We start from the raw sequence: 23528 nt of genomic DNA, 5'->3' as shown, positions 1-23528 counted from the left end.
ACATCCCCAGGGGGGGGTGTGCGGGAGGCAGCTGATCGATGTTTCTCTCTCATTGATGTTTCTAACTTTCTATCCCTTTTCCTTCCTCTCTGTAAAAAATCAATAAAATATATTTAAAAAATTTTTTTCAAAACAACTACTCTTTATAAAACAGTGTTAAAAAAATGAAAAGACAAGTCATAGACTAAAAGAAAATATTTGAAATACATATATCTAATGAAGGACTGGTATCCAAAATATATAAGGAATTCCTACAACTCAAAATAAAGAATACATATAACTCAATTAAAAATGAACTAAACAGCCCAGCCAGAGTGGTTCAGTTGGTTGAGCATCATCCCCTGCACCGAAAGGTTGCTAGTTTGATTCCTGGTCAGGGCACATACCTGGGTTTTGGGTTTGATCGCCAGTTGGGGAACACAGGGAAAGCAAGTGATGTTTCTCTCTCACATTGATGTTTTTCTCTCTCTGTCTCTCTGCCTCTCTCTCTCTCTTCCTTCCTCTCTCTATGTGTGAGGATTAAAAAAAAAAAAAAGAGCAAAACATTTGAAGAGATGCCTCACAAATGAATGTACACAAATGGCCAAATGGGCACATCAAAATATACTCATTGTCATCAGACACTCTCAAAAGTCAAATTAAAAGAACAAGATACCACCATGTCTGCTAGAATTTAAAAGACTGACAATAACAATATTGGTGGAGATAAGGAGCAACTAAAAGTTCCATACCATTGTTGGTAGTAATGTAAAACAGTACAACTAATTTGAAAACCAGTCTGGCAATTTCTTATAAAATTAAACACATAATTACTCTATGACTCAGCTAATTTCACAGCTAGATATTTATCCAAGAGGTGGAAAAAACTGGTATGTGAATACTAATAGCAGCTTTATTCACAGCAATAGAAACCTGGAAACAACCTAATTGTCTACCAACCAATGAGTAAATAAACAATTTGTGGTATATCCATATATAGGAATATCATTCAGCATTATAAAAAATGAACTACTGATAAAGGCAACAATATGGATAAATCTCAAAAGCATTATGTGTGAAAGAAACCAATATAAAGAGTATATACTAGATGATTCTATGTATCTGAAATTCTAGAAAGGTGAAGTTGGGGAGATTGACAGCAAAGGGGGAAGGAACGTTTTAGTCACGAATGCTTTCTTCCTTGATTGCAGTGGTTGTGATTATACAGATATATGCTTTCGTCAAAGCTCATTGAATTCAACTCTTAAAATATGTATGTTTATATTATTATAAATATTTCAATAAAGTTAATTTAAAGAAGAAATACAGATAACTTTTAAATATGAAAAATGCTCAATCTCACTATAAATAGATAAATTAAAATTAAAATTATACTGAGACACTCATCTATCATTTGGTAATAATATAAAAGTTTGACACTGTATCAGCTGGTGAATTTTTTATTTTTATTTTTATTTTTTTAAATATATTTTATTGATTTTTTACAGAGAAGAAGAGAGAGGGATAGAGAGTTAGAAACATTGATGAGAGAGAAACATTGATCAGCTGCCTCCTGCACACCCCCCAGCAGGGATGTGCCCGCAACCAAGGTACATGCCCTTGACCGGAATCAAACCTGGGACCCTTTAGTCCGCAGGCCGACGCTCTATCCACTGAGCCAAACCGGTTCGGCATGGTGAATTTTTTAGGACACTGGCTTGCTCATACATTGCTGATGGGAGAGGAAAATGGAATAATTTCCACTGAATAGTGTCTGGCAATATCTACTATAATTACAAACGCACTATCCCAAACCCCACAATTCCATTTCTATGACTCCATGCTACAGAAACACTTGCATATATATGCAAAGTACAAGAAACTACCCATGTGTCCGTCAAAGGGAGACTGGCTGAATAAATTATGGTACACCCACACAACAGAATGCTAGTCTGCTCTACAGAGTGAGGAAGATCTCTTTGTATGATATGAAAGACTCTCCAGGATCATTTTAGTAAAAAAGAAAGAAAGAGACGAAGAAAGGAGACAATCTGAATAAACATTCCAATTGCTTACATGTAAATAAATAAATACTAATAGAAGGGTAAATAAAAATGGTCACTAATTAATCAACTTGCTTTAAATTAGAGCAACAGTGGGGTCTTTGGGGAAGAATTTTGGTAAAAATTCTTTAAGTCCTACCTGGAAATACCTTCTTTTTTCCTTCTTTCCTTCCCTCCCTTTCTACAAATGAATTATTTACTTGCAAGGGGGTTTTGGAAGGCAGGAAGGATACTAGTTTTTTGGCTGAAATCAAGAGGTCCTGTGGCTACAGTTTCCTCAATACCTAAAAAGTCGGGAATATGGGGCTCAGGGAGTTACAATAAAAACGAGCTCAGTGAATGAGATCCCTCGGTAACAAGGGATATCACTCAACTTAAGTATGTAAGAGAAGGGCTGCCACATAAAAGGAGTCTAGATCCTTGACCTGAATGTTTGAAATAGCCCTATCTAAAACACATCAGCTCTTACTTCAATTTGATCACTGACCACTATGGTCACCACTTCAGAGGCTGATCATGCTGGAAAGACGAGACACTGTATGCACTGGAGCCTGATGTATTACTAGTTTTCTACGATATTTTAATGTGGTTCCAGTTAGCCACTCTCCCACCACTCGTTGATTCTACAAACCAACTGCATTCTGATGATTAAAGATTCCCCCTATGCTTGCATCTTTGTAAAATCCTTCTTTTCGTTAAAGAAACAACCCATTATATTCATATTGGTTGTTCCCCGTGAAAAAGAAGTGAACAGAATCACAGACTCTGTACCTCAATTTCTTCCTAAAATCTAATTGGCTGAGCAATAGAAAAAGACAAGCAATAAGAAGAGAGTAGCAAATGAATAGCACCAATTATTCTGTATACTCTATAAAAATGTGACTCCTTAAAAATTAGAAATCGGAAAGAAGAGAACTTTAAAATACCTGTACTTTCTGTTCAGCACCCACAGTTTTCCAAGGGGAGTGGTTTCCAAGTTGCTTATTCTCTTGAGATTCACGAATCTCTCCTTTAAGCCTTTCAACCTTAAACACAAAAGTATTTTAAATACAAAAGTTAGAAGGGCGGGGAAGTTGCTTTGTTTTTAAAATATACAAAAAACACATGAATCCATTCTTCATGTAAAAATTCATACAACACATAAGTATCCTATCTAATAAAAAACAAAAAGGGTAATTGACCGTACCTTCGCTATGCTTCCCAATGGCTAATCAGGGCGATATGCAAATTAACCACCAACAAAGATGGCGGCCGGCAGCCACGCAGCTGAAGTGAGCAGGAGGCTTGCTTGCTCCAGTGATAGAGGAAGCCAAGGTTCCCCGCCTGCCGTGGCCCTGCTCTGAGCTCTGAAAGCAACTGTTTCAATTATAGAAGCTAAACAAACCCCAGATACCTGCTTTCAGCAGGTTGTGGTCTCAGAGCTGGAGCGAGCAGCTCTCAGCTCCAGTGACAGCAGCAAAGTTTCAATTATAAAAGGTAAATAAATCCCAGAATAAAAAAAAAAGAAAAGGAGAGGCTGGGAGCTTCAGTCGCCGGCCAGCCTGAAAACAGCCCTCAGCCCCTCATCCAGGCTGGCCAGGCACCCCAGTGGGGACCCCCACCCTGAAGGGTGTGTGACCAGCTGCAAACAGCCATCAGCCCCTCACCCAGGCTGGCCAGGCACCCCAGTGGGGACCCCGACCCTGATCTGGGACACCCTTCAGGGCAAACCAACCAGCCCCCACTCGTGCACCAGGCCTCTATCCTATATAGTAAAAGGGTAATATGCAAACTGACCCTAACAGCAGAAAGACTGGGAACGACTGGTCACTATGACACACACTGACCACCAGGGGGCAGATGCTCAATGCAGGAGCTGCTCTCTGGTGGTCAGTGCGCTCCCACATGGGGGAGCTCTGCTCAGCCACAAGCCAGGCTGATGGCTGCCAGTACAGCAGTGGTGGTGGGAGGCTCTCCTGCCTCCTCAGCAGCACTAAGGATGTCCGACTGCAGCTTAGGTTTGCTCCCCGCTGGCGAGCGGATATCCCCCAAGGGCTGCTGGGCTGCCAGAGTGATGTCTGATTGCCAGCTTAGGCCCAATCCCCCAGAAAGCAGGCCTAAGCCAGCAGGTGGTCATCCCCTGAGGGGTCCCAGACTGTGAGAGGGCACAGGCCGGGCTGAGGGACATCGCCCCCCTCCCCCCAGAGTGCACAAATTTTGTGCACTGGGACTCTAGCATAGACTAAAAAGTGAGATTTTCCATCACATAACCTTACCCCAATAATCTTTCCCCTTTCCAGAAGTAACACAGTTTACAATATACCCTTCCTGAAATTGATCTCCCATGTATATATGTATACATATATATCAAATATATAATGTATATATTTGTATAAGATATATACCAGTATTAGGTATATAAATTTACAGACAACTTGAACAGTTTTATTCATTTTTTCTTATTACAGTTTTACATTATGATAAAATATATATAAAATTTACCATGTTAACCATTTTTAAGTGTACAGTTCAGTAGCATTAAGTACATTCACATTATTGTGCAATCATCACCACCATCCATCTCCAGACACTAGAGATATGATTGTAAAATGAATATAAAATTGGAGGGATATATAATATATCCAGAACTTGGAAGTATATATTAAAAATCCATGAATTGCTAAGGATAAATGGTTCAAAAATGTAACACAACGAAGGGTGCAGTATTAATAATCTCAAACATATCCAGTATAATAGAATAATAATTTCTATTTGGTAAATGTGTTAAGTATAAACTATTATCCAAATCCCTATGAAAAAGAAGAGATCCTAAATTGACACAATAGTAATAAGAATACTGTTTGGCATAGGTAGTTAAGATGTATAAAAATACTAACACTGATAGAATGCATCCAAGTCAAAATATGGCTTTTTCCAGGGATGCTAGAACCACCCGTTCCAGTCCACAATAATGCCCAATAGGTGATGAGTATCTATGTTGTTCTACTGCTGATGGTTATTCTATTCACATTTAAATAAATTCTAAGAACAAACTAAACAGTTTACCACTTCTCCAAGCACTTTTTTTTCTGAGTCAAGTGATCGAACCCGAGTTCTTAAAGCCAGAATCTCCTCATTCAGTCTCTGATTGTGTTCCTTTGCTTTCTTTAGGTCAACTGAATCTAAAACAGAGAGAAGAATGCACTCTACTCAACTGGAGCGAAGTTTTAATGTGAAGGTATGAACTTTGAAAACTGAGGAAGTGCTATTTCCTAACCTTCTTTGTCATGTCTCTGCCTGTGATCCTCTGCACAAGAGCTGCTAGCTAGACTCTAATGTCCAGCTCTAGAATATTCCACCAACCTAATGAAACAGAACAGAATGCTTTTTATTTCTCACCCCAAGACTAATGAATTGGACTTTTGAGTACAGGATTTCCAGCATTAGAGGTTTTTCTAGGACCTGGAATTTTAAAACAGTTGAGCCTACCTTATAAAGGTTAAAGGACAGAAAATGATCTTCCTGGCTTCCTTGTAGTCCTTGTAGTCCTGTCTCTCTTACACACCTAACAGACTTCTAGATACTTCTACTCATTAACATCAAGTGCCCCATGGATGACTGAAGTAGTGAGCTAGGGACAGTGAATGAACAGATTTTCCATGTTAAAGCAAGTTAATTCATCGAAGCCATTTTTTCTTCCTGTAGCTCCATTGCCATTAAAGTGGTAGTCTATTCTCAGCTTAGCACCTCATCTTAAGACCTGCTCTTTCTGGCACTCATCAAAGTTTCATGAATACTGCCGAAACCGGTTTGGCTCAGTGGATAGAGCGTCAGGCTGCGGACTGAAAGGTCCCGGGTTCGATTCCGGTCAAGGGCATGTACCTGGGTTGCGGGCACATCCCCAGTAGGAGATGTGCAGGAGGGAGCTGATCGATGTTTCTCTCTCATCGATGTTTCTAACTCTCTATCTCTCTCCCTTCCTCTCTGTAAAAAATCAATAAAATATATTTCAAAGTTTCATGAATACAAACTTGCTGACTGTAATTTTCCTGAATTTGTAGCTGTTTCTTTTTAGCCATTTTTCACCTCTGTTTCTCTATTTTTCTTTTGCTGCTTTAAAGTCGATGTTTTCCTTTTTCATTGCATGTTTTGTATTTAACTTGTATTAATTTTTTTTTCTTCATTTTTTCTCCCTTGCTACATTCCTTTTTCCTCTTTAGCATATAAATTTTCAAAATTTGAAAAATACTGAAAACATACCAAAAAGAAAACAAATCATTCACAATCCCTTTATATATAACATATATTCACAATCTGTAGGTAGGTAGATAGATGATAGATAGATAGATAGATAGATGATAGATAGATAGAGTATGCAAACAAGATTTGTTCTACCTTTGGCCTATGTAATTTTTGTTGTTGTTAATCCTCACCTGAGGATATTTTTTCCATTGGTTTTTAGAGAAAGTGGAAAGAGGGGAGTGGGAGGAAGAGAGAGAGAGAGAGACAAACAGATAGACAGAGGTGAGAGAGGTACATTGATTAGTTGCTCCTGGAGGAAATCCAACCCTCTACCCTTTGATGTACAGGCTAACACTTTGACCACTAAGAAACACTGGTCAGGGGCCAATAAACACATTTTAAATTATTTTTCTAGTTGCTTCCATTACAACACTCAAATTTCATTATATTATTTATAGCTGGTAGCATTTTTACATAGTCAAGTGAGGGTCAGATTAACTAATTCACCACTATGCCAAGTCTGTTGGCTTCTCCGTGAACAAGTATGTGTGAGGTGCTATTAAGTGCATTAGAAGGTGTCTTGATCCCAGTTGTCCCAGTAAAATATTTATTATTTGCGTTTGCCACAGGTTTTGGAGTCAAGACATATCTGGGTTCAAAAACCAGCTAAAATAATTGATGTATCTATTGGCTAATTCACTTAACCTCACCATGACTCAGCTTCTTTATGAAATTGTAATAATAATTCTCACTACTTGAAACTGTTGTGAGGATTAGAGGTAATGCAGATAAAGTGCCTGGCAGAGTACCTGTGACTACTAAGGAACAAATAGTAGTAATAGCAATAGTAGTTAAAATAGAAATAATAGCAATGGTAGTGCTATTATTATTATTATCTTAAAACACTGTTATATTATTATGTAATGTATTATTAAATATTATATCTGCTAAAATGACTCACCATTTTCTTTCAACTTTGTCAGATTTTCTTTCAGCTCATCAATTTCTAATTGAGCCTTTTCAAGTGCAGAATCTAAAAGAGAAAAAAAACCCCAAAAAACAAAATACAGGGTGGGGCAAAAGTAGGTTCACAGTTTTTCATATGGAAAATAATACAATATTTACTGTTTAAAATGCATTCTTGATTTTAATTCCACAGTAAATTTGACAGAATCATTATTATTTTATATATGTTCTGCCCAAGTAGCATGTACTTATAACCTGTTGAGGCAATAATTCTACTCGTGGGTATATCACAGTTAAAATGGATAGCTAAGTACAAGAATATCCAGAGCAGCACTGTTCATCATAGACCACAACTGGAAACAACAGAAGTATTCAACAGTATACAGGGTAAATAAAATAAATTATTTTAACTTTAATAAACATTGAGTATGTTTATTCAATGAAATACTCTACAAACAGCAAGAGTGAACAAACTGCTATAGGCAACAACATGGATGAATCTCACAAACATACGACTGAACAAGAGAAACAACTAAAGAATGTGTGTGGCCTTAGTCAAAACTCAGAAATTGTGTTGCAAGTCACGATAGTAGTTACCTTTGGGGAGGAGCGAGGGTGTAGACACAGGGAGAAGAAACCAAGGCCCCTCTGGGGTGCTAAGGACTTCTTGCTGGGTGGTAAGCACTTAAGAGTTGTGCACGTCTGCCTTGGCTGGTTTGGCTCAGTGGATAGAGTGTTGGCCTACAGACTGAAGGGTCCCAGGTTCGATTCCAGTTGGGGGCACATGCCTGGGTTGTGGGCTTGATCCCCAGTAGGAGGCGTTTAGGAGGCAACTGATCAATGATTCTCTCTCATCATTGATGTTTCTATCTCTCTCTCCCTCTCCCTTCCTCTCTAAAATCAATAAAAAATATTAAAAAAAAATTCCAAGCTCTCTTCTAGACATAAAAAAAAGAGTGTACACTTCTTGGTAGGGATGTTATGCTTATGCTTTAATAACAATTTTTGGACACTGAAGAAAATGAGGCTTTTTATCAGATGTTTACATGTTTTTCTGAAAAAATTATTTTCTGAAGGCGCTCATGTTCTACCCTGAGAAAAGATCATTACACTCAAAACACAGTCAGAAATGTTCTTCTGTAACCACAGCTTACCTAGTTTACTCTGTTCTTTCTCATTCCCTTGCAGTTCATCAGTGAGCCTTCGGATCTCTTCATGGACCATCCTTAACCGCTTTGCTATTTGTTCCACATTTCTCTCTATGCAGTTTTGTGATGTTTTATCTTTTTCTATGTCTTCATTATGGGACTGAAATAAAAGTATTGTTAGTAATAAAACAAAAAATAAATGTACTCTTAAGACACTGTACTATTTCCCAGGTGTTCAAAAACCAAGAAATAAAAGTAGCAAACAGAATATTTCATGCATGTGCATCATTTTATTAGGTTGAACTATATACAATTGGTGATATTTGGTTATTTTTGATCTATAAACATGCAATTTCATATGGTTCAATCTAACATTTCTAAAAAATTTTGGTTATATGATTATTTTAAATGTAGATATTTAGGCCTGGCCAGGTGACTCAGTTGGTTGGAGCATTGTCCCATACACCAAAAGGTTGTAGATTCAATTCCCGGTCAGGGCAATATCCAGGTTGTGGGTTGGATCCCCGGCCGGGGTGTATATGGGAGGCAACAGATGCCTGTTTCTCTCTCAAACTGATGTCTCTTTCCCCCTTTCTTTCTCTCTAAAATCCATGAAAACATGTCCTTGGGTGAGGATTAATACACACACACACACTTGATATTTAATCATTAAAATGAGTATCATCTGGCAAGAAAGAAACCGTTCTTCTCACTTATATGAACATTAAATACAGTTTGTAAAATGTTTTCACAGGAAGCATTTCACTGAATTTCAAGGTATGAACACACTGAACAAAGCTCAAATCATGTTTACAGCTCATTTTCTGCAATTATTTTCAAAGCATTATAAAAGCTAAGGAACAAATTCAATCTCAATGATATTTTGCTTTTAATCCCCAAAATATGCATTAATGTAAAATAAATATTATCACTATATGAATTTTTCTAAAAGATAAGAAAAAATTATCAGCTATAACATATTGGTATACTTCATTAAAGTGTTTTTTCTTCATATTTATTTAAAAAATCTTTATTTTTGAGAGTATGACAGATGTCCCCTTGAGACTGAAACCCAGATAAATGCCCTTTAACCAGAATCAAACCCAGGACCCTTCAGTCCATGGGCTGATGCTCTATCCATTAAGCCAAGCTGGCTAGGGCATGACTTTTTCATTGACATTATGAGAAACGTTTCCCACATTGTTGAACAGATTTTGTAATGATAATTTTAAAAAGCCTGTGTTATGTCCCAGCGTGGGCATAACATAATTCATCATTGAAACATTTTGGTAATTTCCAATTTTTGCTTTTGAAAATAATACTATGACATACCCTTTTATCCATATATATTTTTCTTTATCTTGGGTTAAATTCCCAGTATGTACTTTACTCACTGGATTTAGCTTTTTAAATTAATTTCAGAGAGGAAGGGAGAGGGAGAGAGAAATAGAAACATCAATGACGAGAGAGAATCATTCATTGGCTGCCTCCTGTATGCCCCTCCACTTGGGATCAAGCCCACAACTTGGACATGTGCCCTGATCAGAAATGGAACCCTGACCTCCCGGTCGATAGGTTGATGCTCAAGCACTGAGCCACGCCGATCAGGCTGGATTTAGCTCTTAATAACATTTTCCCAGATCAAAAAATTTAATTCCATGAGAAGAACTTATTGTATTTAAAATGATGTGCTTTACATTTTAAAGGACTCCTCAAAACAGGAGCTCCATTCTTATTTGGAAAGAAGTAAGCATTGTCTCTAATGTGGTTTTTCAAAGGATATAATACTCATTGATTAAATTTTGATACATTCAAAACAAATCAACTATGTGTTAAAAGGGTAATTGATTTTCCTTCTTCCTAAATTTTTGTGATATGTTTAAGATACTTTTATGCACAATCTGATCATTTTTTGCAGCATCATTACATACATTTAAATATATTCAAACAAAATAGTTCCAAGGTAGAGTTAACTTGCAATTGGGTGGTACTATTAAGTATTGTCCCTTATTCGGTTATCTAGTTAATTTTGGAATACCTGGGCAAATTCTTTCAGTAGGTTACTGCTCATACATCTTTGTGACTCCGGCTTTGAGTCCCCACTTTCCAATTTACTCAGGATTTTACTTCTGTCCACCAGTAAGTATGCAATCTGTTCACTGGGGCTGCTCAGAGCTATTTCAGAGTCTTCCTGATACAACATTTCTCCAACCTCCTTTCTTTGTGCTTCTATTAGGAAGAAATAACAGAAACAAACTGTTAAAAGAAATGCAGGTAAACAACTACTCTATAAGATGCGAAATGAGTTCTTAATTAGATAACACATTAATGTAAAAAGTAAGCAACACTGATACTATTACGCTTCGCTGCATCTCTCCGGGGTGTTTGCAAAGTTTCAAAATTGTAACAAAAAAGTAGTGAGAAAAGTTCTCAAAAGCAGGAAATATTCTTAATAGTGTAACTTTAAAATTTTTTCTTGAGTAACTTTAAAATTTGTTTATTGAGTGCTTATGATGTGACAGGTGTTGTACTAATGTTTGAGATAAATTTATCTCATTTAATACTTACTACAACCCAATGATGTAGGAACCATGATCATTGTTTTATGAGAGGAGAACTCAGGCACCAAAAAGACTAAATAACTTTTCCAAGGTGACTCAACGAATCTTGCCAAAATTCTTGGTAACTTCAACATTCAGGTAGATGATCATTCTAGTGTCCTGCCTTTTCAGTCCTTTCACCAGTTTTTTAAAAAATATATTTTTATTGATTTCAGAGTGGAAAGGAGAGGGAGAGGGAGATAGAAACATCACTGATGAGAGAGAATCATTGATCAGCTGCCTCCTGCATGCCCCACACTGGGGATCGAGTCCACAACCCGGTTATGTGCCCTGACCTAGAATTGAGCCATGACCTCCTGATTTATAGATCAATGCTCAACCACTGAGTGACACAGGCCAGGCTCACCAGCTAACTTCTAAAGATCTAGAACTCTATCCTATCTCAGCTATCTACTCCATAGTAACTCCCTAGACCAGGGGTCCTCAAACTACGGCCCGGGGGCCACATGCAAATACAAATATTGTATTTGTTCCCGTTTTGTTTTTTACTTCAAAATAAGATATGTGCAGTGTGCATAGGAATTTGTTCATAGTTTTTTTTAAAACTATAGTCCAACCCTCCAAAGGTCTGAGGGACAGTGGACTGGCCCCCCGTTTAAAAAGTTTGAGGACCCCTGCAGACCTTGTGTTTAGCAATAACTATAGCCTCTCCCTACTCTTAAATGCAAGCATCCTATTCTCTAATTATTCCTTCTAGTAGCATGGTTTCAACAAGTTTTCAACCATACTGGGAACTATAATCCATCGACTTTAAATGCTTTTCAATGTTCCTTGCTCTGCTCCTGTTCTCATTCAATTTCTTCCCCAGCTCATTTTCTTATTATCCATCATTATAATCACCTCCTTGAAAACATTCACCACTCTCTTACCCCGTTTCCTTCCATTAGACTTGATTGGTAAAACTCCAATCTGTTTAAATACAACTTTCCACCTCTTTTGCACCTTCCTGCAGAAGCAGAATGTGGCTGGACAAAACTGTACAGCCAGTGCTCACTGATTTTACTTTGAATTCATATCTATTGACCTCGAGTGAGCTCATACTGCTGACTAGCAATCCTGCATTTCCCTAGTGTGTCTGTCTGTCTGTCTGTCTGTCTGTCTCTCTCTCATTCTCTAGAGACCTAGGCCATTATTTCATTCCTTTCTCTCCCCAAGTGTCCTTCCCCATCCCAAATACCCTGCCTCTTATTTCACTGAGAAAAGAGAGGCACTCCGAAGAAAACATCCACAAGCCCCTCTTACCAAATCTGCCAACTCCCACACACCCTCCCGTCCTTGTGAGGTGGAATGGACCTATCCTGGCTCCTGAGGCCAGTCCTTTCCCTTGCACAGTGGATCCCATTCCCTCTTATCTCAAAAATACTAATCTTGTAATTGACTCATCAAACTTTCTTTCCATCTAAGCATTATAATAATCTCAGAGACACGCTATATCTCCCATTACAAACAACACTCAGTATAATTGGAAAGAAAAGCACCTTTCTTCAATCTCATGGCCCCCTCCGGCTTCTGTACTCTTTCTTCATCTTCCTTTACAGCACAACTTCAAGAAAAAAAATCAATCACACCCGTGTTCCCTCCTTCTCTCCTACCACTCCAATCAGGCTTTCATATCCACCACTCCACAGAAACAGCTCTCATCAAAGTCACTGATGACCTCTATGTGACCAACTCCAATGGTCCATTATGTGCCCTCATTCCACCTAGCCCTGTGGTCGGCAAACTGCAGCTCGCAAGCCACATGTGGCTCTTTGGCCCCTTGAGTGTGGCTCTTCCTAAGCCCTAGGAATATCCTAATTAAGTTAATAACAATGTACCTACCTAGATAGTTTAAGTTTAAAAAATTTGGATCTCAAAAGAAATTTCAATCATTGTACTGTTGATAATTGGCTCTGTTGACTAATGAGTTTGACGACCACTGGTATCAGTGGCATTTGACCCAGTTGTTCACATCCTTTTCTGTTATTTTTATTTTTAAAAAATCTTTATTGTTGAAAGTATTAGCTAGGTCTTCCTTTTCTTCCCCATTAACCTCTTTCAGCCCACCATCCCTCACCACCCCACTGTCTGTGCCCACGGGTTATGCATATATGCATACAAGTTCATTGGTTGATTCTTCCCACTCACCCTCCCCTGCCTTCCCTCTGAGGTTCAACCGTCTGTTCATCCTTCTATGTCTCTGGGTCTATTTTTGATCATCAGTTTACTTGGTTCATTAGATTCCACATAATAGATCATGTGATACTTATCTTTCTCTGACTGGCTTATTTCACTCAGCATAATACTCACCAGGTCCATTCACATTCTTTTCTTTAAAAAAAATTTTTTTTTTATTGGTTTTAGAGAGGAAGGGAGAGGGAGAAAGAGAGAGAATCATTATTTGGCTGCCTCCTACACGCCCTCTACTGGGGATTGAGCCCAAAACCTGGGCATGTGCCCTTGACCAGAATCGAACCTGGGACCCTTCAGTCCACAGGCCGACGCTCAATCCGCTGAGCCAAACCGGCTAGGGGACACATCCTTTTCTTAACACATGTTTGTCATTTCTCTTCTGAGATCCCACACTCTGCTGGTTTTCCTCCTTTGAGTGTCACTCTTTCTCAGACTCCTTTGCTGACTTCTCATCTTTCTAACCTCTAAACACTTGAATAAGCCAACCCTAAATTCTCTCTTCTTTTCTCTCACTAGGTCAAGCATGTCAAACTCACAGCCCACAATGAATATTTTTGCAGCCCAGCCAATATAATGGTATGTAAGAAACATTTTAATAAAAATTGTGACTTAATTTTTACAATATCCTGTTATATATAATCCTATATAATAAAAGCCCAGTGACCAAAAGGGCAGAACGACCAGAATTATCAGAACCACCATGGCCCCTGGCCTGGACTGGCCCCACCCCCAGCAAGCAGTTAAGGGCGATCAGGAGAGTGGTTAGGGGCAACCAGGCAGGTAGATGAGCAGTTAGGGGTGATCAGGCAGGCAGGCAGAGTGCTTAGGGGTGATGACGCAGGCAGGCAGAGAGGTTAGGGGCAATGAGGCAGGCAGGCAAAGCCTCTGGATCAATCACTTCATAAAGGTAGACCCAGGCTGCTGCCATAGCCTGCAGGAGGGACACTTGGCAGTTGTGACGGGAGGCACTGGGCGGTGGATGCTGCAGGGCAGGGCTGGAGCCAATGTGGCTCCTGAGAGAGCACTGCGCCTGCAGCCTGGCCCAGGCAACGGGGTCACTGCCTCCACCAGCGGCTTCTGCAGGGCTGGACTGCCACTCCTCCTGCTATGATGCCTGGGCAGATCTGGGACCCTTCCATGACTGTGGGCTCTCTGCTTGGGCTCAGACCCCTGACCGGTCTCCTCAGCTTGGCCCTGACTGCAGAGGAGCTGAAATACGCTGACATCCACAACATTGGGGCCATGATTGCTCCTTTGCATTTCCTGGAGGTGAAACTGGGCAAGAGGCCTTAACCTGCGAAAAGTGAGCTAGACAGGAAGAGGAGTGGGGGATGGAAAAAGAACAAAGTGGCGGCAGCCTGATGCTGGAATAAGAAGAAGGAGCGGACGGAGTGTCTGCAGCGGGAATCTGAGTGGCTGGAGCTCATGAATGCGGAGTTGAAATCCCAGATGGAGGAGCTGAAGCAGGAGCGGCAGCAGCTCATCCTAATGCTCAGCTGGCATCGCCCCCCCTGCATTGTCAGGACCGACCGTGTTAAAACTCCCGATTCAGAAAGCAGCCCACTGCTAGATCAGCTGGAGAGGAAGTGACCATGGGCTGGGAGGAGGAGGAGTACGTGAGGAGAGGGAGGAGGAGGGTCCCAGAGGGCTCTTCCTTGCTACATGAAAAACTCTTCAATGAGGCTCAGAGCAGCCAGTATCAGCCGGGCTTTTTTGTGAAACTCAGATCAGCAACTCAGATTCCCGCTGCAGAAAGTAACTACAAATGTTGGAAGAGGAGAAGTAGATTTGAAAGTTTAAACTCCCACTTCTCCATTTCCTGGCCACTAAATAAAGCCTGTGCTGTAAACAGTCAAAATAATGATGATGATGATGATGATGATGATGATGATGATGATGATGATGACAATGATGTTGGAAGAAATTAAAGAAAACTCTTAAAATGCAACCACTATATGAACAAATAGAATGCAGACTTTTAAACTAGCAGGAGAAAACTCAATGCATCCAATCCATAACAAGAAAGGAAAAACAAACAAACAAAACAAGAGTGTGGAAATATGTCCTATGATTAACTCAACCTTCCCTGCACTTGAGCTCCACATAAAGAAAAAACTTGTCCATCAACTTCATAAAAGGAAATTCTAAAGAGGAAAAAAGGAAAATGATCCCAAATGGAATATCTGAGATGCAAGGAAAAATGCTAAACAAAAAAAATAAGAAATGTGTGGTAAATATAATCATCGACCACATACAATGGTATTAATTTGTGGAGCTAAACAAAGTAGAATAATAATATACATGGTTCTATCTGTATTTTCCCTTATAGCTTTAAAGAACTTATAATAAGTATTTTCCGAGTCCTTACTATGCTAGCTACTTTATAAGGCAGGTACTGTGGGGAACACGGAAACCACTAAGACTAGGACATAATCTCTGCCCCAGAGGAGCTGACACAGGTAATTATCACACAGTGTGGTAAGTACCATAATAGATGTTGAAGCAAATAACCATTCTGCACTCTCTCACAGACATTTTAGAATATTTCAGAATATATACTTTAACCCCTTCCCCGGCAGAAACGTGTATACACGTTTTCACAAAATGTTCTTTTTCAGTCGTCGACGAGTATACTAAGAAAATATGGTAAAAAAATATGGTTTATAGGAAGACGAGTTACCAACTGTTTTCATAACCAGCATCAAAAATACTATATAGAACCAAAATAAAAAAATTAGTCTGAAAAAGAAACGTTTTTAACAAAAAAAATTGTTGGGGAAGGGGTTAAGAAGTCAGGCAGAAAATACATCTAAAACATTACAAGTACTTTTGGAATGTGGACAACATACAGTATTTCCCCCCTTCCGTCTACTTTTATACATTTCCCAAATTTTCTAATGTTACATTAATTTTTAAAATTAAAAAATTAAAATGACATTTTTACAAAAAGAGAAATTACCTTGTTTGAATTGGAGCTCTTTAAACTCATGTATAAGATGTTTGTTTTCCTTTTCATAATCATGAGAAAATGCTTCTCTTTCCTCTGGTAAGTTACAGACATAGCTTGCATCATTTCCCACCTAAAAAGAAAATAATACACTTTCTTACTCTTAGTCCATGGTTCATATTTTAACTCATATTAAAAGTCTATTAAGCCAAAGATCCATTAAGAGATCACCATACTATTGTGTCTACAATCTGAGAAATATATTTTTTTTGTTAATTTTTCCCTGAGGATATTTTTTCCATTGATTTTTAGAGAGAGTGGAAGGGAGGGGGAGAAAGAGAAAGACACACATTGATTGGTTGCCTCCTGCACATGCCCCAACTGGGGATGGGTATAGAACCTGCAACCCAGGTACCTGCCTTTGACCAGGAATCGAACTTGTGACCCTTCTGTGCACAGGGTGATAATCTAACCACTGAGCAACACTGGCCAGGCTACCATCTGAGAAATAAACAGAAAACTCAGCTCACCTTAAATGTGGGTTATCAGACACCATTTCCCATAGGTATGATGACACATAATCACAAATTTTATGACAGTCATTGTCTCTAATATCTTTCCCATTAATATATAAGGTTTCAAATCAAATCTTCTTATCTATGGTTTAGGAAACATGGTCATGATACCATGCAGTGAAAATCTACATAAATATGTATATACTCCTATACTAAAATTAAGATGCCTGAAATGTTAATAGGAGATTCTATTAAAATAAATTGTTGGGTATTATTTAAAAATAGTTTCTGGTTAATATGGCAGCTTCACAAAAGGTACTTTATATGGCTAATAATAACAGATTGAGAGCTAACTATGTGCTCCAGGCACAAAGGTGTTAAGGACGTCAAATACAGGGCAAAAGGAGGTTTACAGTTGTGAGTATGGGAAACACAGAGCTTATTCTTGTATTATTATTGATTATATTATTTTTCATATGAACTATAAACCTACTTTTACCCCACCATGTACTTAATTTTTACCACAATCCTATGGAACTATACAGCAGGCTGAGAGAGGCTAAGGAACAAGGGGAAGAGCTAGGCTGCACACTCAGGTGGGCCAGAACCAGAGACGGGGCCCTTCCCTGGTGCCAAAATGCTTAGAAGTAGACTACCAAAATAACGGAATTGCATTTTGCTCAATTGTTTTGAAGCCTATTGAACAACTCTTCAGAATATGAATAAAAAGCTGAATAATATAGAAGGAAAACAGGATTGCAGTCTAGCTTTACAACTTCCTGGTAAGTTTCTTCCTCTTTAAAATGGCAATAAGAGCAATAACCTATTTCCTAATAATAGCTACAATTTATGAAATACTTGTTAGGTGACAAGTCGGTGTGTGAAAGGTTTATTCACATTCCCTTGGGTAAACTTCACAAATCCCTTTGAACAAACTATTATCATTTTCCAGGCTCAAAGATGTCAGTTACTTGCCCAGGGTTACACAGCGAGACAGTGGTAAGGGCAATTTTTCACCCCTGTCTGCCTCATGTTAAAGTTCCTGGTCTAATAAGTTCTACTGCTTTTGTTCTAAAGGAGCTGCATTCCTCTTTAAGAGTTTGGAAATCACATTGCCCTCTAAGAGTTAAATTTAAAAATCAACAAGTTTCCTATCAGAACTGAGATGTGGAGACACTGCAGAGTGATGATTCCCGAGCAACCTGAGAGAATTAACTCGTTTAAAGAAAGAATATGTCAGAAAGTACGTTGATCAGCCTTAGCTGGTTTGGCTCAGTGGATAGAGCCTGCAGACTGAAGGGTCCTGGTTTCGAATCCGGTCAATGGCATATACCCAGAAGTGGGTGTGCAGGAGGCAGCTGATTCTCTCTCATCATTGATGTTTCTATTTCTCATCCCTCTCCCTTCCTCGCTGAAACCAATAAAAATATATTAAAAAAAAAGATTGATCAGGAAACATCAAATAGTGATGAGAGTCAAAATATATTATTATTGACTCATCTAAGGGCTAGGTAACCTGGTCCTAGGATATAACAGGTCTAGAAATAAGGGCAGGTATATAGCCCTGTTGTGTAAATATGACTATCTTAGCTGGTACTATAAAATTTTAGAACCATTTGTTCATCAAGTAAACATATGATTAAAATTTGCCTCCCTGTCCTATGTAGTGTGCTTGTAGGGAGTGAATCCATCAAGCCATAGGACATATGTGACTGGTTCCTCTGGCAATTATACTTTTTATTGTAAAAAGCTGGTTTCCATTTTTCTGAACACTTCTCTGTGAGTTTAGTTAATATAAGAGTACCTTTGAGAAGCAGATCCACTTAGGTTTCTAAGCCAACAAGCAAGAGAGTCAGCTAGAGGGTCAGTTATTGAGATAAGAGCAGGCCTATTTGGATAGTCAACCAGTCATCCTGTACATGTCCTCTACTGGAAATCAATACAGATTGTAGAGACATTTCATTAAAAAATGTATAGGTGAGTGCTTTGCAAACTATACAGTGATATTCAGTTGTTGGTTTTTAATGTGTTAATTTAATGGACAAAGAAAAAAAACATAGGTATTTAAAATTTTTTATGTTATTAGCTCTTACTTGTTTCAATTTTTCCATGTTTCTCACTGAAAGTTCTTCTAGATTTCTGGAAGTAGTCCTCAGCATGTCTTCACTGTGCTGGAATAGGTACTAGATAAAATAGAGTAGTTCTCCTGTAGTAGCATGAGGTTCAATTCTTTCTTTCTCAAGATGATGAAGTATGCCTAATTGAACTTTTCCCCTGATAGATGAGAGAGGCATATGTGTATGCACACACACACATACACATACACATGCTACATGGAACTGAGCATGCAAGAAATCGGATATGTATATACTGGGGTAGGCAAAGTAGGTTAATAATAATAAATAATACAATAACTAATAAATAACACAAGAATAAACTGTTTCACATACTCACAACTGTAAACCTACTTTTGCCCTACCAAAATAACTGAATTGTATTTTGCTGAATTGTTTAGATTCTCCACAAAGATGTTTTCCTATTAATTGTTATGTTACCCAGTTATGTGCACTTACATGAAATAGCTAACACACAAAATATCAAAGCTTTCAACAGCTGCATATCTTTTAAATAATAAATGACATGACATAAAATGCAAATGTATGATACTATCTTTAAAAATACAAGCTTTTCTGTCTGCTCAGTTCTGAAGTTTGCAATTTAATAATCTGAAAATCTCCCAAAGATCCTTTGCAATGTTATAAATACCAAAGAAACCTTTGTTCCTTGTAATGAATTTTTTTAAAAAACATCTTCACCTGAAGGTATGTTTTTTACTAATTCTAGAGAGAGAAGAAGAGAGAGGGTGAGAGAGAGAAAACACTGATGAGAGAAACATCAATCCTGTCCCGGGATCAAACCCGCAACCTGGGTATGTGCCCTGAGTGGGAATCAAACCAGTGACCCTATGGTGCATGGGATGACGCTTTAACTAACTGACCCACACCAGTCAGGGCTCCTCTAGTGAATAGCTATACTAATAAAAGGGTAATATGCTAATTAGACCAGGAGACCTACCGGGAGACCTTTCTGGACAAAGCCATGGTGGCGGGGCCACGGCAGAGGCAGTTAGGGATGATCAGGCCAGGAGGGGAGGGCAGTTGGGGGTGATCAGGCCAGCATGCAGAGTGGTTAGGGGCGATCAGGCAGGTAGGCAGGTGAGCAGTTAGGAGCCAGAGTCCCTGATTGTGAGAGGGATGTCCAACTACCGGTTTAGGCCTGTTCCCTGTGGGGTCCCAGGTTAGAGAGGGTGCAGGAGGGGCTGAGGGACACACTCCTCTCCCCCTGCCCCCCTGCCGTGCACAAATTTCATGCACCAGGCCGCTAGTTTAGAAATAAAAGGACTCCTCTGGAAGCCACAGAGCCCATTAATTCTATACTATCAATGAATCATTTTGCTCACATATGTCTTACCATTTTTGTTGACTTCTAAGTCATTCTGCGCTCTTCTAAAACTTCTTACTCTAAGCCTGCCATCAATATCGTCTTTAATTTTTTTTTAAGTTGAAAGTGGTCATGCTACATGACAGCTTGCACTACATGGTGGTGTAAACGTTGAATATCTGCTGATTGATGAAGTGGTATTTGTGTTACTAGGACCACATAAATTAACCATTCTTAAGTGTACAATTCAATGGCATTATTGATAAGTACATTCACAATGTTGTAAAACCATTGCCACTATCCATTTCCCAAACTTTTTTTTATTACCCCAAACATTTATTCTGTACCCATTAAACAATAGGTCCCCATTTCTCTCTTCCCAGAGCCCCTGGTAACCTCTAACCTACGGTCTGTCTCTACAAATATACCTAATCTAGGTACCCCATGTAGGTGGAGTCATACATTTTGTCCTTTTGTTTCTGGCTTATTTCACTTAGCAAAATGTCTTCAAGATTTATCCATTTTATAGCATCTATCAGAATTCCCTTCCGTTCGAAGGCTGATTAATATTTCATCATATATATTTTGTTTATCCATTCATCTGTTGATAGATATTTGGGTTATTGCTACCTTTTGACTATTGTGCATAATACTACTATGAACACTGGTATACAAGTACCTGTTCAAGTCCCTGCTTTCAATTGTTTTGGATAGATACCTAAGAATAGATATGCAGAACTGCTGGACATATAACTCTATGTTTAACCTTTTGAGGAACTGCCATAAAAATATACATAATAGCCACATTAATAGATGTGAAGTGGCCACTCTATGGAACTATAATTAATACAATTCCTGGGAGGCCTCTAGTTCCTGGACCATGACATTCTCTCTCAAACTACCAGATACTCTCTGGTTTCCCCCCTCAAACTATTGTTCATTTCAATCAATCTCTCACCAATGACTCCAATTATCTTATTCCTTATCCCATCTTCCTTGAAAACCTCAACCCTGGAAAAATGCAACCATTTGACTATTCTTTACCTATTTTAGTTTGCTGAGTGCTAACAGGACAACAAACAAACAAACAAACATGCAGACTAGAGCCACTCCAAATTCATGGTCTGCAGCCTGAGTCAAGCTTCTCTACGTGCATCTATGTATTTTTTTTTACCAGCTTCTGCAACCATTTTACGTCGCAACTATTCAGAACTTTCACCTCTCCACTCTTTCAAAAGATGACCTCATCTCCCACAGCACTAGTAAAACTCAGGTCACCATCAACTCTGTCAGCTTCTTACACTATCACCAACATAACCTTCATCTTCAGACACTAACTACCCTCTCTCCCTTTTCCAGCGGAAGAGTTTTCCATCCTCCTGACCTAAGCTAATCACTTTACCTGTGTTCGAGAGCCCACCCCATGTTGCTTCAAGGGAGTCTTTTCTGGTCTGTATGCTCATTATCTCCCTTTCTACTGTCTTGCCATTAGCTCAAGATGTCTCTGATCTCAAAAATGGAGATGCAAAAATAACCCTCCTTTGATCCCAACACATTCCCCTCAAGCTATTGTCCTTTCTAATTTCCTCCACTCCTCAAATCACTGCATTTTTGGCTTCTGCTCTTACTACTGTGCTCAAAATCGGTCAACAATGATTCAAAATGCCAGATCCAACTGAACATATTTCTGTTCTTTTTATATTTGATCTCTCTATATCTGCTCACTCCTGTCTTGAAAGTAATTCCTTTCCCTGTTCTGTGATGTCACTTCCTCTTGTTTTTATTCTTATCTCTCCAGGCTTTCTTTGTCTGAGTTCTTCCTGGGCCCCTTTTCTCCCATAGACTCCTTAAATGCAGCCATTTCTGAAAACCCTGCCTATGGCTCTCTGATCTTCTCGCTATCATGATTAATCGCTTGGGCATGGAAATCTGACATACCTTGGTTCAAACCCTAGCTCTACCACTTTCTAGCTGTGTGACTTATGCAAGTAATCTAATTTCTTTACATTTTGATTTCCCTTAAAAATGGATATAATAGTAATAATTAAGTCATTGGCCTGTTAGGAGGATTACATAATTCATCTCTGCTGAGCTCCAGATCTATCTAGAAAAAGTGGCAAGAAACAGAAACACATTTAAGTTAGAATAAATACAAGCACATGTGGCAGAGACTGCAAAATGTCCTTCAATATTTATTCATCCCCTTTTCCACAAAGACATATAATTTTCTGTCCAATCACACAGCTGCCTGCCTTCCTGTTAGATACAGCCTTATAACTAAGTTCTGACCAATGAGATGTACATACAGTTGTGTGACACCTCTAGGAAGTGTCTTTAAAGGAACAGGATACCCTCTTTCTCACTTCTTCCTCCTTTCTACTGTCTGGAATGCAGACAAGATAACTGAAGCTTGAGCAGCAATCCTGGACACCATGAGGGGAAGCCACATGCCCTGGATGAAACACTATCATGAGAGAAGAAATCTGAATCTTTTACTATTCCAAGATGCTGTCCTACCAGTTCTGGACTGCTCTCTACTTGACTTTTATGTGAGAGAAATAAATTTCTACCTTTTAAAAGTCATCATTATTGTTTATCTTTCTGTCCTTTACAGCCAACCAATCTCAACTACCAAAAGAATAAGATACCAGGGCACATGCTGCAAACTAAACATGGCTACATTGGAAGTGGATATGGAACTGGACAGGCATTACTAGTCTATCTTGATCTATGAGGTCCTTCATCTCTGGGTCTTTCTGTGAATCAGCCTTATTAAATTGCTTCTCTATAAGGCTTCTCTATAAATTGCTTCTCGATAAGGCTGGGTTTTCTCTGCTTGCTCTTCTGCAACAATGAAAACAGCCATTCAGATCCTAAATCTATGTGACTTTTCAGATTGTCATTTCCATTCTTTTTTTTCTTAGTTCAACTTTATGAAAAAGAGAAAATTATTAGTTGCTCACCCAATGAATTTGTGACCCCCCTCTCTGAAGTTTAGCTGCATAATCCTCAGTCAGTTGTGGCTGGAATGGGCTGGAAGCAGTAGTACAAATCCTTGCCATAAAGCAAGGATTCGTGGAGAGGTACAAGTTTCAGAAGGAGAATGCAGGCTAGGAAAGCAATATAAAATCAGTCAACTATTTAAGACCAATGCAGGTCCATTGTCTAGAGAACAACTCAGTTTGAACAATCCATTCTTTCTCTTAACACCTGTTCCTCCTTCTGTTTTCCATAGTTAATAAAACCACCATCAGCATGGTTTCCAAAGCCAGAAATTCTTGGTCCCTCCTGCTTATTTATTTATATCACTTTCATGTACAACCAGTCCCTGAATTTGTAGATGTTATCTCTTTTTATCATCTTCTAATTCATCCTGTCCATGTCTACAATTGCTGTCTTCATTTAGGCTCTCCGCACTATTTGCCCAGTTTAGTGTAATAGCATCCTTAACTGAT

General features: G+C 38.9%; 1 protein-coding gene and 1 pseudogene across 1 annotated transcript in view; one reads left to right on the top strand and one right to left on the bottom strand.

Moving 5' to 3' along the window:
• CCDC30 (coiled-coil domain containing 30) overlaps positions 1 to 19009 on the bottom strand; it is a 72122-nt gene extending 53113 nt beyond the window's left edge. The window contains 7 exon segments of the mRNA XM_015563175.1: positions 2969 to 3067; positions 5088 to 5203; positions 7225 to 7296; positions 8384 to 8537; positions 10416 to 10606; positions 16130 to 16250; positions 18726 to 19009. Coding sequence (XP_015418661.1) covers positions 2969 to 3067; positions 5088 to 5203; positions 7225 to 7296; positions 8384 to 8537; positions 10416 to 10606; positions 16130 to 16250; positions 18726 to 18791 — 819 coding nt within the window. The 5' untranslated portion in view covers positions 18792 to 19009.
• Positions 14198 to 14760, top strand: LOC102762539 (annotated as a pseudogene).
• Positions 19010 to 23528: the final 4519 nt, after the last annotated feature.

This window comes from Myotis davidii, unplaced genomic scaffold (assembly GCF_000327345.1).
Source record: "Myotis davidii unplaced genomic scaffold, ASM32734v1 scaffold458, whole genome shotgun sequence".
NCBI classification, from domain to species: domain Eukaryota; kingdom Metazoa; phylum Chordata; class Mammalia; order Chiroptera; family Vespertilionidae; genus Myotis; species Myotis davidii.
Note: the sequence above shows the minus strand (reverse complement) of the source record. Positions and strands in the feature narration are given on the sequence as shown.